The 19,238-nt window shown below is 28.9% G+C and overlaps 2 protein-coding genes across 7 annotated transcripts; both read right to left on the reverse strand.

Annotated features, from left to right (window-relative positions):
• Positions 1 to 18: 18 nt before the first annotated feature.
• Positions 19 to 1,583, reverse strand: LOC124496181 (uncharacterized). Its single transcript, XM_047059672.2, has 3 exons — positions 1,133 to 1,583; positions 718 to 1,063; positions 19 to 652 (listed from the first exon to the last, which is right to left on the reverse strand). Exons 1-3 carry the CDS (start codon positions 1,309 to 1,311, stop codon positions 116 to 118), a joined length of 1,062 nt encoding a protein of 353 aa, XP_046915628.1. The 5' UTR covers positions 1,312 to 1,583; the 3' UTR covers positions 19 to 115.
• Positions 1,584 to 1,718: 135 nt separating this feature from the next.
• On the reverse strand, positions 1,719 to 18,478 carry LOC124496178 (uncharacterized). 6 transcript variants are annotated; one of them, XM_075733290.1, is made up of 9 exons: positions 14,351 to 15,114; positions 10,113 to 10,873; positions 6,818 to 7,593; positions 5,833 to 6,714; positions 4,548 to 5,639; positions 4,348 to 4,473; positions 4,150 to 4,278; positions 3,616 to 4,072; positions 1,719 to 3,547 (listed from the first exon to the last, which is right to left on the reverse strand). In XM_075733290.1, the coding sequence occupies exons 2-9, from the start codon at positions 10,778 to 10,780 to the stop codon at positions 2,122 to 2,124; spliced, it is 5,556 nt and encodes a 1,851-aa protein (XP_075589405.1). In that variant the 5' UTR covers positions 10,781 to 10,873; positions 14,351 to 15,114; the 3' UTR covers positions 1,719 to 2,121. The 6 variants fall into 6 exon arrangements, with proteins under 6 accessions (XP_075589405.1, XP_075589409.1, XP_075589410.1 ...); XM_075733294.1 differs by lacking the exons at positions 10,113 to 10,873; positions 14,351 to 15,114 and adding an exon at positions 17,976 to 18,478; XM_075733295.1 differs by lacking the exon at positions 10,113 to 10,873 and having other exon boundaries at positions 4,548 to 5,546; positions 14,351 to 15,185.
• Positions 18,479 to 19,238: the final 760 nt, after the last annotated feature.

Consider the following 19,238-nt stretch of genomic DNA (forward strand, 5'->3'; position numbering starts at 1 on the left):
AAACACTAAAAAAACAAATTCGAATCATTGTTTCGAGTTTAATTTTTTTCATCATCAAATTATTATGAATAAAAATCGGTTGTTCAGGTTATTGGTGGAAAATTTTAAAATTGGTTCAATCATTAGCATTTGAGTCCAAAACAAATGGATATGTTTCCAATGTAAAAGAAATATCTGGATATTGTTTTTTCAATTTTTTCACAATGCTTCTTTGTTTTTTTTCCGACATTGTTGTCGCTTTTTTTGAATTTCGATTAGCCAATTTTGTAAACAATGTATATTGATACATTTTTTCCATTGTAAATTTTAGCATATGATAATTAAACCATTCTTTGAATGTTGTTAACGGATATAGACTGATGTCTAAGCCAAGAAGCGGAGCCACATAATGCATTATTGATGAATAATTGAAAGGAAATACATGACCATAGAATGCTTTGATTATAGCACTACTCATCGGGTATCGTTCAGCACATTTTCGAATTTTTGGTAAACAATCATAATGATAGATTTGTCGACACATCTCCACCACTTCTTCATCACTTCCATTGCAAAGATTGAATTCATCCTCAGTGCCCAGACAATAGCCAATTACACGCCAAAAATGATAAATAGCATGAAAATCTTTTTGAGTAAATTGATGATAACCCAACTAAATGTATTATATGATTATTAATAAAAAAAATAACTTTGATTATATTACATTTGAAACCATACCTGCTTAGGTATGTAAGTTGATATGCCAAAAAATGCACATTGTGTTAGAAACATTTCTCGTTGATTCATCCGTATTTCTATTTGACTATCAGCTGGTTGGTTGTTATTTAATTTATCGGCAACTTTCCTATGCATCGATCGTACCATTTTCAATGACTTAAAGGATTTACTTTCCGTATCAAATGGATCATAACGATACCAATCTTCAACATGTTTTGCAGTGGATAGATAACGTGTGAATAATTTATCAACAGTTTCGGATTTTCCCGTAGATAATAACACACGTAAAATATCATCATCACACATTAAACCAAGTATTAGGCCCATAAAATTTGTGAATACCATTCTATATCATCAAATAATCAATGTATGAATGAATTAATATTTACACAAACATACAAACAAATTAACTTACATCGAATGAAAATTATCAAATAATTCTTGTGCATGTTTAAATGTTTGTGGTTCATACCATTCCGGTGGTACATTACTTGATTCCGATTCCGGTCTAGTACCATTGAATTTACGTCCATTTTCATAAATGTAAAGTCGACGACGACGTACACGTTCGTATAGATCATCATCATCCATCATTAAATCAAATCGAAAATGATTTTATTAGTTGATTTTATTTCTAGTTTGACCAATAATCATTTGATTGCCAATTGGGTTGTCAATTTCATTCGAATTAATAGGACCACTGTTTTGTGTGAATTTATTTTATCTAATACAAAAAATAAATAAATTGATGATAACCGATGAGGGAAATCCATCAAATACGACACAAAATGCAGATTTTATCATAAACATTAGAGATTGTAACCATTGCGACGCAAATTTTATTGACATTAATGATGATAATAATTCATAAAGCCAAAAAAATTCTCTGAAAAAATGGATTTCATTGTCATTTTGTCAATTCGGAAGTATTTCCATTTCCATATAGCTCATCATTTTGTGTTTGTTGTTTCATGTAAAAAACACAACATAAAACACCGTAATTTGAAATTTGATTTTTATTCAATAAAATTGATAAAAATATGAAGGAGAAGAAAAAAAAATCACATCATGAGTATATACTACTACTAAATGAGCTTGTAATCATCATCTAAAATTGAATTTTGTTTTTTTTTCTGTGGTGAAAATATCCATCAAATCACCGTCTTTGAAAAACAAAATGAAAGAAAAAAAACATCATAAATTAGGCAATATAAAAAAAAAGAAAATCGATCATTCATCAATGATGAATGAACAAAAAAAAAAGATGAAAAGAGGGAGAAAATGGAAATAAAATCCTATTTAGTGCAAAATATGGCCACAAATTTGTTTTTCCTTTGGAAAAAAAAGTTTATATATTATTTATGATTATATCGATAAATTCAGCTTGAATTCAATTCTTCGAGTTCATTTCATTTGATCATACATTTCATTTTCTAAATCATCCGCCATTGAAATGGATGTCAGATCAGTGGACTCATTTTCTGTTGTTGGGAAATCTGTATGATAAGATGCAATCATTGAATTAACTGTATTCATTGTTGCCAATGTTTTTGTTGTCGTCGTTGTCGTTTCTGATTGATTATTATCTAGCTGTTCATCGGGTACAATTGTAGCATCATCAAAGTTTAACATTGTTTCATTTATGATATGATCAATATCAATCATTTCCATTGAAAATATTGACGTATTTGTTGCTGTTGATGATGTTATATTTTCAATAAAATGATCAATATTTGATAATAACGTTGGTTGATTATACAAATCATTTGTTGAATTTTTCAATAATAATGATGATGAATTTTCAGTCGAATTTTCATCAATAAATAAATCTATTTCATTTGTAAAATTTAACGAACCAATTGTAGTAGTAGTTGGTATTATAGTTGTTGTAATCATTTCCTTTTCAGTATCATTCGATGATGTTATATTGGTTAGATTCAAATCATCATTATCTATGGTGGTTGTTTCAATTTTTGTAACATTCAATTGATCGGTAGAATTCTGTACAAGAGTGGTTGCAGTTATATCGGTTTTAAGAGTCGTATGTTCATCTTCATTAATCGTATTCGTATTGTTGATATTGAAACTTTTTTGTTTTCTTGCATCCTGTTCCAATAACCATTGTTGATCTTCTACACTTCCAGAAACAATGAATACTGCACGTTTTTCTTCATTTGCATTGCTCGGTTGTTCACTAATATTCGGTCTATCATTTTTGTTTATTTCGTTCAATTTTGATCGCTTACGACGATATGTTCCACGACCAAGTGTTTGATCAATGAATGAATGCATTGAAAATAGATTCGAGAACAATGTTGGATGTGGTGAATAACCACGAAATATTGGATGACCAGTCAATGGATCACAACCATATTGATAGGAAGAATAGCCAGCTATATACCAATGTGATTGACTACTTAAACATATTAATGGTAAATATGGCGGTAGACAGATACCAGGTTTTGATTGGATAGCACTATTGCCACTATCTTCAGCTGCACAAACATGACGATTTGTTAATAAACCAGCAAAATGTTCAGTTGTATTACAATAGGATGATTCTAAAACTTTAAATGCTGTATCACTATTTCGATAATTTCCAATAAAACATGTTATTTCTGGATCCAGTTTAGAACTAGGTAAACATATTGATGAATGATTTAATGAATGTTCAGGTATTAATTCACTAGTTTCAATCAATGCCATATCATAATCGGCAAATCGGATTGTACGAAAATTTGAATATTTCGGATGAACACGTACACGTTCGATTGGCATTTCTTTGCCACCAACATTAACAGTGAGATTTTGTTTAGTAAATTCTAAAGTCCTAAAATTTGAATTAAACAAAATCATTAAATGATTCAAGTTACAAAAAAAGATGACCGAATTACTTACATCAAACATTGTCCACTTGTGAGCAACAATTTCGGTGACAATGTATATGCAAGACATGTTTGAACATGATTGGTGGAATTATGAATAGAAATTGGAGTAGGAATTTCTTCTGGCGTTTCAATGGCTATATTTGTTTTTTTCAATTGTGTACGAGAATCACAATGAAGTTGTTCACATTCAATCATAAGCGCCAGGTTATCGGAACAGCTGGATTCAAATGAAATAATTTTTGAAGACGATGATGATGATGATGATGAATTCGATAGAATAGCCCAAGTTGAATCATTCAAGAGACGACTAATTTTTATGGTTGAAAAATTAACGGCATATGACATTCCCATTTTTGTACATATTTCATCAGCATCATCGTAATCGAATAATGGACTAACACATAATAATGACCAATGATTTTTTGCTCCATTAAATGCATAAACATAATCATCCAAATCGGATTCGACTGTAAAATTGCAATTGAAAAAAATTGAAAATTGAAAAAAATCTAGAAAAAAAGTAGCAAATAAACAATACACTTACAACAACGATCCTCATCGGAATAATCAATACAATCAACATGTCCATCACAACGTTTACTACGATCAATACATTCGGCTGAATGTTGGCAAAAAAATTTCGAATCTTCAGCTCGACAGGTTTCCGGTTTTACTGTGATTTAAATTTTTTTATTTTATTTTATTTTAAGTTATTATCAATCTTTAACTATAAACCACTTACGGCAATCTTTTTCATCGTCACCATTAAGACAATCGGCAATACCATCACATACCAATGATTTGCTTATACAAAGTGAACTATCATCACAGTAAAATTTGCCCTTAGATTCACAACTGGATTTAGTGCCTAAATGAATTAATTTAGATTTTGTTCTCACACATATGGATTTCATTTTATCTATAGAGCTATTCTATACTCACCACAACCGGCTTCATCAGAACGATCACGACAATTATATACACCATCACATGCTTGTTTTCCCGTTATACAGGCACTATTATCACGACATAAAACTTTACCAGCTTCACATTTATCGATATGACAATCGATTTCATCGGAACCATCATGACAATCCCAAATACCATCACAATAATGTGATCGTGGTATACAATAAATGTTTGGTTTAGATTTTACTGAAATTGTATCCATTGCGATTGAATGATTATTCAATGGTAAAGTTTCATTCGAATCTGATTCAGAAATCGGTGGTATCGTTCGACCACAACGGAAATTTTGTCCACAATTTTTTTCCATACAATCTAGTTCATCAAAAAGATCCTGTGGACAATCTACAATTCCATCACAGATACGAGATTTATCCAAACATTCCGATGACGTGGTATTTGGACATTGAAATTGTGCATCCAAACACAATGGTGGTTCAAATATTGGTAAATTGGTTACATTATTCATGGCCATTATTTGATTTGATCCATTTGTTACATTGAACATTGTTGTATTATTCTCATTATGAATCATATCATGTTCATCAATAATTTCTCCATCTACATTATCATTATTTTCATTATGACTAAATATACGTCCAGTTCGATTAGTTTCAGGTACTAATGTAGTTGTTATGAATTCATTAGTTGGTTCTACAGTTTCGGTATAATTATCAGGAATATCCGTTTCATTAGTGATTAAATCAAAATTCGATAATTCGGTTGTAAATTCATCATCGTTATCACTGTCGGTATTATTCAATGTTGATGTAGAATTTTCATCATCTATCGTTGTTCTTTTTGTTGTTGTGGTTGAAAAATTTGTTGTTGTCGTCGTCGTCATTGTTGTTGTTTCTGCTGAATCAGTTTGATCGTATGTATCATTTGGTATTAGCCAACTAGGTACGAGATATGAATCCGGATCAATAGAAGAATTATCATTTTGAACATCAACAGAATTTGGTATCAATTCAACTGAAGACGAAGAATTATTATTAGATGTTGTCATCATTATTGTTGATGTTATATTATCATCACTCTCATCATCATCATCATAATTATTATCATCTAAAAATTTTATAGAATATGATTCGTAGATATTGTAATTAGAAATAAAAACATTTCATGTTTCTAAAAAACTATTTATTTAATTTAATAATATATTATGTATCTCTAACAAAGATGACCATTCCGGGAATTGGTAGCAGATTAAAATTAAAATAAAGCTTAGAACAACACACAAATACAAAAAAAAACTAACCTTTTGTTGAATTGAACACCAATTCTGTTGATGTTGGCGGAGCCAATGTTGTCGTTAGAATATTAGAATCATCATCAAAAATGGTTGAATTGAGAATTTGTTCATTGGAAATAATTTCCGTTTTATTTGATTCTAAAAATTCCATTGATGTCATATTGGCGGTAGGTGTGGATGAAAAATTGAATATAGGATAAAAAACATCACCGGCTTCATGGCTAGTCTGTTTTATTGAATCATTCAATACTTGATTATATTCATCGATTAATGTGGATAAAAAATTCGAAGATTCACTGGTAGTTGTAGTCATCTCGGTTGCTGTTGGTGGCGTTGTTGATGGCGATGACGAAGGTGATAAAGTTTTCGATCTGGGTGTTGTATTTTCATCATTGTTTTCAGTCATTTTTTCTTCTTCATTCGATGACGGTGCAGTAGTAAATGGTAAAGGTGTTTCCGAAGTGAATGGTTGACCACTGATTGGATTTTGTTGTTCAAAATTTCGAGTTCGATTTGAATCTTTATCAATATTTGATTCGGTCGTTGTTGTAAAATTTTGATTGATAATTGGCACAATTTTATCGTCATTATAATGTTCTGTAATTGAATCATTTCGATCATCATTGATCGAATCAACACTATAGATGACCATTGCAATGGGTTTTACTGTTGTCGTATTAATATTCAATGTACTATTTTCAATATTACTGCTAACATTATTTTCCGGCGTTTTCGACGTATATGACCATATATGACCAAATCGATTGAAACGTCCAATACGTTGATTTTGGCCATCATTCTCTTGTGATGATGGCTGATTATTTGATGAGATTAAATGATTTTTTTCCGATGAGATTGATGATACATCACAGTGATATTTGTAGATATCTTTTCAGTTTTTTTTGTGCAGGAATCATCATATGTATTAAGAAAACAAAAATAAAATAAAATTAACATAATCAATAATCAAAATCAATAATAAATTACTTACATTGTGCAGCCAAAAATCCACATACAAATGAGATACCAATAATAATCAATATGGCCAATATTGTCAAGATCCATGAACACAATATCATTTTCCAGGATTTTTTCCTATGACCATTTAATGATAGATTTGATGATAATGTTGTTTCTGTCGTCGTCGTCGTCGTGGTTGGTGTAGATGACGATGATGATGATGAACCAAAAAATTGATGAAATCGATGATTATGATGATGATGATGATGATTAGAAAGGGTAGATTTTTGATCACTTTGTTGATTATTATGGCCACCATTATTTATCGATATGGTACATGATGGCACTGTTGTCATATTTGAATCATGTCTATTTAATAATGGTACAATACCGACACCGATACCATTGTCATTTTGTTCAATGGCATTGCCATTATTTTGTATTGAATATTTTTTTTTTCGCTGTGGTCTTTGTTGATCATTTGGATTCATTTTGGCCACATCATTTTTATCACCAGCATTGAAACCAAAAATTAAATCCGATGGCGATGAATTATGACCGGGAATATGTAAATGATAATGATGATTATTATCAATATTTTTATTTGGATTATGTTCAATATTGATATTTTGCGTTAGTTCACCATCGACATCATCATTCTTTTGATTATGATGATGATTAGAATGTAAATTTGTTTCATCATTCATTGGTGGTTTGATTAGAAATTTGGCCGTTGGTCCACCATTACGAGCCAATGATGGAATGGCCACACCATTCATAATCATTGTGGCCATTGATGATGATGAACTAAATGAATCATTTCGTTGGTGTTGTTGTTGTTGATGATTTATATCCAATAATGATGATGTTTTTTGTGGATAAAAAAGATAAAATTTATTAGTTAATTTAGAGAATAAATTAGTTATCATTTTTTTTGAAAAGAAATTCAATTTCGTGTGGAATTCAATTCTTGACATTCGTTGCAATCAGCAATGATGAAGTTTTAAAATAAACTAAAATGATCACTTCACATATACAGAGTGTGTGTACGAGAGTCAATGGACTTGGATGAAACAAATTCCTTGAAACTATATATATATATAAAAAAAATCTTGTTGATGGCATCAACCCTTTCATCAATATCTTTTTCAAACAATTTTTTTCATTTCATTTAACAACAAAATAATCAAGAATGTAAAAGGTTAAATCACTGATTGACCATTGATAACAAGAAACGAAAACGGAATAACAAATCAAAAACAGATCAACATGTTAATCATACAGTGAAGTGAAGGATTTTCAAAAAAAAAAAAAAAATAATAATAATAATAATAAAGTGTTCAAACACACAAAATACACACACATATATAAAAATAAAAATGCAAACATATATGGTAAGCATCGATAAACTTTTGCCTTTGTTGGATTTATGGATAAATGACACACACACACACACACATAAAGACAAATACCGTGACCGGTATGTATGAAGCCAAAATTGGAATTGGATAGCAAAAACTAAGCTTGTAATAAATATTATTATTATTATTATTATTCATAACACCATGATGGAGGTAGGAAAAAAAATAAGGATAATGAGAGATTCAAAATAAAAAAGAAAAAATTCAACATATCAACCACTTGTTGTTTTCATCTCTCGCACGCTCTCTCTCTGTCTCTCTATATGCCGTTATATCTTGTCAGTTTTAGTTTTTTTTTACTCTTTCAATTTTAAATGTTTAAGCTCATCATTTTATTATTAAACAACAACAACACCGTAGAATTTAATCATCAAGACTGTTTATTAGTTTAGCTTTAATCAGTGTTTTGTAAGCGAAAGAGAGAGAAAGATATTTGTCAAACGGACGTTGACTACTTGGTGACGAATGAAGCAAAAAAAGATGAAAATGAAACAAAAAAAAAGGTGACCGAACTTGGCCGTAATGATCAAATGAAATTAAAAGAAACAAAAAAAAAATTCAATTTTTTTTCTCGATAGTCTGAGATTTAAAAATAACTGTTTTTTTTCCACCATCGTTGATAATGACCATTGAATTTGACGCAAAAAAATATTTTTGTTGTTCACCCAAAAATATTTTTGTTTTTTGATGGCCGGTTATCAGATTGAATGATGATTAGATATGGGGGCCAATAAATAGCAAAAAGAAAAAAAAATACCTGAAACTAATGATAAATGAAAAATTAAAAATGAAATGAACGTCAATCTTGATAAGGTCAAAAACTTTTTTTTTATTTAGAATGATGATTCAATTTATATAAACATTGGTGTGTGTGTGTGTGGAGAAAGTTGAGATATAGCTGTATTTATATTTATTATTTATATTATAAATATAGATTCATAATTAAATTGCCATCAAAATCCATAAATGTAAGAAAAAATGGTCATCCAATTATAATCACCATATATATATTTATATGAAGGTAATGAAAAATGACAAAATTTTTTTCTGCACAATTTCAAATGGAAACGAGTTGATTTAAAAAAAAAAATTCACCAAGGTTCACACCAATCGATAATCAAGTATAATTTCGAATGCACACACACACACACACAACAACAGGTTACATAATCAATATGTTTCGAATAGGAAAAATATGAATGATTTCAACTGAATTGAAAAATTGTTGATAATTTTTAAAGAAATGAAATTTTTTTTTCTTTTCAAAATTTTCATCCCTTTCAATCTTGTTATGATGATGATGATGATGAGTTGAATGGACAGCGCACATACAGACACACACACACACTCAAAAAGCAAAAAAAAACAATGATTTTCAATTTGATGACAACAAAATTTTCGGCAAAGAAAATGTACAAGTTTGGCAAGTAATCGTCAAAAAAAAAAAAAAAAAATTTCGTTGTTCATAATAAACACAATTTGAAAAGTACAGCTTTTTTTCCGCTTTCTCTTTCCATTTGAATTGGCTTTTTTTTCTTTCTTTCTTGTTTTGTTTTGTTTTGTTTTGTTTAGTTTGTTGAATGAATCAAAACGAAATATAATTGTTAAAATTAAACATACCGGTGACAATGGTGACATTAATAATTGCATTTTCATTATCATTGTTCATGATATAAATATAAATAAATAAATATATTACATTATCAAAAAAAATTGAAATCATACATCATGCAAACATTGACAATTAGATAACTAATTTTTATCCAATTTGTTGGGCAATGAAAATTTGCTATTCCAGGGCCAATATAATTTTTGGCAGGATTTTCATTTTCATTTTCATTTTTTTTTTTGCTTCAAATTTATTTTGATATTGAAAATAGAAAATGTAAAGAAAAATCTCTGTACCTTTTTTGTTTTGTTTTGGTAGTTTTTTTACCATATTTTTTTAGTTTTTTCTTTTTTTGTTGTTTTAATTTTTTTGTCGATATAATTGCCGGTTGTGATGACGACAATGGTGATGGTAGTGGCTGTTTTTGATGATGAATACCAATCGTACGATTTATTGAGAATAATGATGATGGTGGTAATGTTATATGACTTTTATGACCACCAACAACACCATTTCCTATTAAACTATTATAACCAGGTGCAATATGATATTTACCACCAACACCGATACCACCAAAATTATTGAGATAATATTGCCGATAATAATAGGGATAATATGGTTGTGTAAAAAAATAATCCTTTTTATTTGGATTACTATCATGATTATTGTATCGTTGTTGATGGTGATGAGAATTTTGAAAATTTCGATTAAATTGATTAGCAGAAAATTCTACACGTGATCTTGTCCTATTGTTCGGCATTACTGATGTTGATGATGATGATGTTTGTGATTGTGTTTTTGTACGCATCGATAATGGTGGCGGTGATGGTGTTGGCGTGGATAAATGGACAACTAAATTTGATTTTTTAGTTGATAAAAAAGTTGCAGGGGGTGGCGGCGGCGGTGGTGGTGGTGGGGGTATTGGTATTGAAGTAAAAGGTTGCTTTTGACGAATTGGATTCATAATGACCGGTTATCAAATGTCTAAGAGGAAATTTATGTTGGCATTTTTGTTGATGAGGTAATTTCTGTTGCAAACATTTTCAATATCATTTATCTGAAAATTAATTTCATGAGAAAGTATGGAAGGTGGGTGATCGGTACAAATCAATCATTGATTGATTGTATCAATCAATCAAATATATTATCATTGATAACGAACAAAAAAAATGGGAAAAAAATCAATTTCCATCAATTATTGAATAATGAATAATGAATGAACATTGTAACGTTGAATTGATTGATCATAATGAAGGACAAATCGTTTAGAGATGATGAGAATTGGTGAAAACCCAAACAATTGTCATGAATTCTTTGATGACGATGATGATGATGATGAAAGCATAAGAAACAAATCCACGAATACAATGGATTATCCCCAGACACAAACACACACACACACACACAAACAGAGGAAAAATCCTTTGTATACAACAATCTATTCATTCCATAATTATAATGTCTATTATTTATCATTTACCATGTATGTATCAAAAGTCAAAGTTTCTTGGGCAAAGAAAAAAAACGTTTTGTTACATTCACCTGAAAAAAAACTGTCCACAATGTACGAAAAAAAACAACATTACAATGGATAATAAACAGACGCATACACATAGACACACACAATGGAATTGCATATGGAAGACAAACACATATATTGGACAAAAAAGAAAAATCTAGATGAAATGCAAAAAAGATTTTGATCAACGTTGTTGATTTACAAGATGACTGAATATTATGATGATGATGATCACTACATCAACGAAATAATTATAACCATGACCATATAAACAATGAATGATAATGATAAGTATTAATAGAATGAGCTGACTAGAAATCAAACAAGTGGATATGATATTTGAATCGGAAAAAAATGAAATGAAAATTCAGGAATCAAATTCAATTTGAAAATAATGTGATTTTGTAAAAAAAAATTTCAAATCCAGAAACACACACACACACGTATGGTATGTGATGAATGAATTTCAAATAAAAAAAATTTTTTGTTTTCATTCTATCATCATCAAATGCAAAACAAAACATGTCTTGATTTTTTTTTCCATTTTTGAACCAATGGAGATTAAAAGCGACTGCACGTACCATTTGTACGTAGTACGCATTTGATTGTCAATATATAGGAAAAGAGAAAGGATGAAAAAAAATATATATGAAAAGAGAAATACGCGCCAATTGTTGAAACAAAATTCCAATTGAACCATTATTTGGATGAAAAAAAGAGAAAATCAAAAAAAAAACATACAGAGGGAAATCCGTTGTTACATTAGGCAATATTTTTCAACAAAGTTGAAAAAATTTTAATTTATCACTAATCAACAACGATAAGACATGTTCCATGATGACATAATCAAAAGTGAATGAAATGAATGAAAATAGAAATCAGAACAAAGAATTGAAAAACAAAATAAACGAAATTGAATGAACAAAAGAACAAAAGTCTAAAAATTGAACAAATCAAACAAATGAATTCAAATCAGTACCGACAATGTAATATTACCGTTGTTATTGGTCCAATGATTGGAAAATGTTTCAAATATCTTCATCATCAACTATGTACAATTTGATCAAAAAAACAAAACAAAAAAAACCACATGTGGTTATTGAAAAACAGAAAAATGCCGGAAAATCATAAATCACATGATATATAAAAAAAAATACAATGAACAGCAGCAGATTTAGCAAGTGGTTGCGATCAGTTTGGTACAAAAGATCAGTGATTTTTTTTGTCATAATCATATATGAAGTGGTTAAAAAAATGGATTGTAAAATTTGGTATTTTGTCCAAAATTTGGTCAATTTGGTCATCATCATCATCATCATCATCATCCACAACAACAACAACACCAGGTAGTATAGATTAAATGTTGGACAGACATTTTTTTTTAATTTCCAACTAATTGAATGGATAAAACGAAGAAAAAAAACAACTTGAAGATTGATTGAGATTAGAATTAATTGATTGAATCAATAACGGAACACCTGAGGTCTTATGAATTGCAAATTTATTCATTTTTGTTTTGTACATACATATTTCTATCTGTTTTCTTGGATAGAATGATTGTTTTTTTTGTTGTTGTTGCTGTATCGATCATGTTCGATAATGACTGGAAACATATCCACATAGTTAATCGAGATATCATTGTACTATAGACATATGTTTTCATTTCCACTTCCTGTCTATTGAGAGGATTTTTTTTTCTTTGGATTTTTTTCTGAACACTGATTGATTGTGGCCATATGGCTAATAGTTACGATGAATATTTTCAATTTTTTGATCAAATCTTGGATGAAAAAAAAGATTGATAAAACGAAACGAATCGTTTTTCGATTTTTGAATTAAATAATAATAATGATTTATAATTATCGATAATTGATCATATTTGGCCATATACAAACAAATTAACATTCAAGATAAATGGCAGGGCATGACCTCTTGTTGATGGATTTTTACATTTCTGTTTTTTTTTCGCAGGGAATTTTTCTCCCATTTGAAACTCAAAAGTTTTTTATGTTAAAAATAATTTTTTTTTCTTTGTATATCATCACAACACATATATTCATCTTAAATTAAAGTGATGATGATGATGATGATGATGATTTCAAATCATCAAACTCATTTAATCCAAAGGATTAAGGATCAATGTGAATATGAATAAAGTAAAAGAAAAAAAAATCAGGCCATAGATGTTCAAATCCGATACGGAAATCTATCATTTTCAGTCAATCAATTTGATCAACCAAATCAGTGAGTGAATTGAATTTGTGTGATAAAAAAAATCTAAATTAAATTTTACTGAACTGAAAAAAAACCAGTGAACAAAAATAAAACACACACACACACATTAGATCACAAAAAAAACGTGCAAGGTCAAATTGAACAAAACATTTTATCAAGCAGAAATCATTGTTATCAGAAATCATTTTTTTTATGGGAGAAAAAAAATGTATTCATTATATGCAAATTAAAAATTCACTTGAACTGATTTTAATTATTATTATCCACTTCATAATGATCATGATGATGATGATGATGGATAAAAATGGACTTCAGGCCATAAATGATGATAATGATAATGATGTTGATGATGACGAAAAAAAAACGGTAGCAAAATGAAATTTTTTTTTGTTATCATCTATTTTAATGGGACATTTGTTATTGTATCGAAAATGAATCTAATGATATTGTTTGAATTCATTATGGATTCACACAGACAAACAAACACACACACTGAAAAAAACAGTGTAACAAAGAAATGAGATAAAAAGTGTTTGAATGGTGGGCGAATGAATGAATTACGGGCTCCTTGAGATTGTTTTCATTTTCCATCATTATGTGGTGGACGTGTAAAAACATTCAGAAACAAACAAAACAAAAAAAAATAACAGATTTAATGAACGGAAATTTTTTTTTCTTTATAAAATGATAATATTTGCCAATTTGGAATTCAAATTCATATATGTACAAAACAAGTAAATGCAATAAAGAAAAAATGGAAAATATACTTCATATACTTACTTTGTTAGTTGCTTGAATCTTTGATCTTGATCTTGATCTCGATTATAATGATGATGATGATGATGATGTGATAATTAATGATGAAAAAAAAATCTCAAATCTTGACAAGATTAAAAGAGTTTTGAATAATAAAACGAAAAATAAAAAAAAAACCAAAGACAAACATGCAATTGAATGAGCCAGTTTTGAAAAAGATAAAATGTTTAATTCAATAGCAAACAAAAAAAAAAATTTTAAACTTTAATGTCTGATGCTAAAAAATATTAATTGGTCAAGAAACAAAAATCACATTAAAATTCAATGTTTTTTTTTCAGTGATGATTTTTATCACCAAATCAGCAATATGACGATTACTCGATAATGAAAGTTTTTTTTTGTCCATAGCAGCAATCGACGATCATTCACACAATCAAAGAATCGTTTGAATTTTCATGCACCAAGGATATGATGATGCTAATAACACAACATCAAACAGGAAAAAAAATCACCAACAACAAAATTGCCGGTTTTTTTATGATTGGTATGGGTAAAATTTGTTGAAAAATAAAACACATAGAAACAAAAAAAATGAAAATTTTTTGATTTTAGGTGAAAAAAAAATTTTTTTTTTAAAATCACGTTCATGTACAATGTGATTAACATACAAAAATAAAATAAAATGAAAAAACGAATGAATATGAAATCAAATGAAACTTTCAACATTGACAACAATTAATATATAATATATCCACAGCAATTATTATGGATTGATTGATTGATTGATTGAATGGCATCGATGAAAATGGAAAAAACACAATTGGTCGTTCGTTCGTTCGTTTGTTTTTTTTTCGCTTTCGATTTTTTTTTCTCACACATTAACATTACATATACGAAGGCGTTTATTTGTTGTTGCTGTTGTTGTTGTTGTGGAAGAAAATGATTCATTGGAATTTACCATTGAATCATTGGCAATGTATATTCAAATTCAAATTAATTTTAATTTTTGTTCATGATCAACAGGTTTTTCACACACGTACTATATGGACGGACAAACATATCCGTCATTGAATTGTAAATATCTATCTATCTCTATATCTATGATTTCAATGTAATGAAAAATTCAACAAAAAAAAAAGTAAAATTAAATTCGGAAAAACTGATTAAAATTCAGATTACATTCATTCATCATTTTGGAAACATTGATGATAATGTAAGTGTTCCAAAATGTTTCAATTTTTTTTTCTGTCTGTTTCATGGAAGTTGTTTTGAAATTGTTTGAATTTTAAAATTGAAATTTTTTTTTTGTGAACATGAAACGAACAAAAAAAATTAATTCTCGTTAAAACACGATTCAATCGATTTTTTTTTTCTCTCTCTCTCTCTTTCTCTTTTACTCTCTTGATTTGTGGTGGTTACAACAGCTAATTATAGCCACCGTCACCACCACCACCACCACCGCAATCAATAGCAACAACAATCACGACAAACTAACGAATCGTAACGAATTACGTACAAAACGGGCACCAATAATCAATGTGAAAAAAAATAAAAAAAAAATTATCGAGAAAAAAAACCATTGGCAACAAGAAACCAGAACCAGAAACCTGAATTTCTATAGAAAACAAAATGAAATGAAAAAAATCAATTGGAAAACACAACAGATGCCTGGATACAAAATAAAAGGTAATGTTTTCATTTAATACAATAGGATCGAGGAAGATTATATGATCCTGTCAAATTATTTCTATGGATTGAAAGGCGAGAAATGGCATTTTTTTCTGTAGAAAAAAAAATTCAAAAAAAAAAACGAAATGAAATTCATATTGTGAAACACATCCTATAATCAACAACAATAATAGGTATGAGTTTTTTTTTCTGTTTTCCAAAATAAAAAAAAAATTGTCAATCAAAAACCTTCAAAAAAAAACCTTAACACACACGCACAGAAAATTTGATGATGATAATTTGATAATTATAGAATCGTTGATAAGAGAAAAATGACAAAAGAAATTTCAATATTTGACAATGATGACAGTCAAATTAAGCGGCAATCAAACAAAACAAACAAACGAATAAAAAAGGAAAAAATTTTCCACATTTTATTCGATTCATAAATATAATCGAATTGAACGGAAATTGAATCAAATTTGATTTGGTCATTGTTGGATGACAAAGACAATGGATAATGATGATTATTATTTAAATGTACTGAACATTTAAATATCGATGACTAATAGATAATTTTTGTTTTTCTAATGCAAAAAAAAGATGATTAAATATTGAATATTTTATCTGATGGAAATATTTATATTTTTTTATCTTTCACTCTTTTATTCGAATGTCCAATGTCGTTTATTTGTCCATCAACAAAATAATCATGGACGTCATTTCAAATGATGTACATACATTCATTAATGAATCGGGTTTTTTTTCTCGTCCAATATAACTATTTTAAATGCAGAAAATTTTTTTTGATTCAGATTATTATTGGCCGGCACACATATTACACACACACACACACACACACAAATATTTATCGGTGTGCAAAACATTGACCGATAAATATATTGGATATTTATCATTAATAAACATGAATATATATCGTCATCAGGTAAAAATCATCATGGCAAACGTGATGCGTATACATTGACAAACACACACATACACACACACACAATTTATACCTGTGATGAGATTTTTTTTCGTTTATCCAAATGTTCGGTTGTTGTTGTTGATGATGACCGAATCAAGTTCTTCTTCGAACCAGTTTTTTTTCATTTCTAAATTTTGTCGCTTATTATGATTAGTTTTTTTTTCATTCATTCATTCGTTAGGTCAATGTGCAAGGTGATTTAGAATTTGGATTTTAGAAATGGAGATAGATAATGTACAAATATAGGTGTATAGTTGAAATGTTTGGTTGAAATACTGGATTTTTTTATGGTTTATTTTAACTGTTTTTTTTAATCTAAAAATTTAACCGAGTATCGTTATATTTGGTGTTTTGGACAAAAAAGTCTGATGATGATGATGATGCAGAGACATTTCGGCGATGTATACCGTTTCTCTTTCATTTATTCATCATTTTTTTTCAAATCATAAAATTTTCATTCAACGACCTCACCCAAACAGTAAAACCAAAGAAAAAGAGAGAGAGAGAGAGAGAGAGAGAGAGAGAGAGAGAGAGAGAGAGAGAGAGAGAGAGAGAGAGAGAGAGAGAGAGAGAGAGAGAGAGAGAAATCTTCTCCAACAACAGTAACAACGACAACATCTGAATCACAACTATTAATTTTTGGAATAACAAAAAAAAAAACAACAACAAAGATGATTATTGGTAAATCCTGTGTGTATATATTATCATTATGAAATGAAATGTACCGTTCGATTGTTGGCATTAAACATTCACTGTGGATGGAAATAAAATAAAATAAATATAATCGTCATAGGTTAGAAATAAAATTTTTACAATCCTTTTCCAAATTCACTAGTTTCACATATAAATAGATGTCATCAGATTAAACAATGCAAACATTTTAATAACACAGACACACACACCTATGTATCTGAAATATCAAACTAGAAAAAAAACTTTTGATTTTCTTTTGTTGTACAAAGAAAAAAATGAAAATGAAAATTTTCTACTTACATTGAGAATGGGGAAAAATGATCCAGATCAAAAATGATGATGATGATGATGATGGAAAATTTGTCTTAAAATATACAGATCTCATTGTGTGGATCGATAGAAAAAGAACAATTTTTTTTTCTACAATGAATATTCAGTAAATGTTGAAAAAGGAAAGTTTCCAACATAATTTGTGCCATTAAAGGGAGATATAAACTGAAATCAAAACTTGAACTGATGATTGAACACAGCTTGATTGATTGATTTGAAACAAACAATCAATCAATCCGCCACACACACACACACTCATCACAATTACACCTTAATTGATTGAAATGATGATGTAAAACGGATTTGATTACAATTGAATTTGATTTTTGAATGTCAATACTACTAAAGCCACACACACCCACACCCACCTGTTTATAATAATTTTGTTCACTTGATTAATCACAATGGATAAGTTTTGGCCATTCATCGATTATTAGCATTTTGAATACAACTTTTTTTGATTGCTACTGTGATGGTGATTATTTATTATCAAAATTTTTCTTTTCTTTCAATTTTTTCTTTGAATAGATGAGAATTTTCAAAAAAAAAAAAAAAAAAAATTACGTGACATTTATATCTCTTGATGGGGAAAATTGTTTTGAAAATTTGACGCAGGTTTTTTTTTCTTCCCATTACTGGGTAATAATTAATCGAAAAGTAATTTTTAGTGGAAAAAAATAGTTGACCAAAAAGAAAAAATAATGAAATTATCACAATTATCGACACACAGACACACACACACACACACATCAACAAACATCTTGCGTAATTATTTGACAAGAGAAAAAAAAATCACTCGAATTTCGAACCATAATGGAATTGGTGACAAAGTTCAAATTATTAGATTAGTTTCGCTTCGCCGGTTGTAAACTTTTGTTGTTGTTGTTGTTGTTGTTGTTGTTTATAATTTGACAAAAATGTTATTTTCATTCGATCGATAACTTGTCCAATGAGAAACGTTTTTGGACAATTTTGTTTTTCATCACCCCCCCCCAAAAAAAACATGACAATTTTTTCTTTTTCGACAATAATCAATCACAATCAACCGGCTCAAATTCAATTAATTTCATTGGATGAAATTGAAAATTGATTAATTTGAAACGAAATTTTTCGACGGAAATATCTGGCCGATAAATAAAATTTTGTTTGACGAAAAACAACGTGAAAATTGTCGAAGACAATCATTTGGAAGGCTTCCTTGTTTTATTTCGTTCTCAATATTTATGGCCCAAT

The sequence above is a fragment of the Dermatophagoides farinae genome, chromosome 8, assembly GCF_024713945.1.
Source record: "Dermatophagoides farinae isolate YC_2012a chromosome 8, ASM2471394v1, whole genome shotgun sequence".
NCBI lineage: Eukaryota > Metazoa > Arthropoda > Arachnida > Sarcoptiformes > Pyroglyphidae > Dermatophagoides > Dermatophagoides farinae.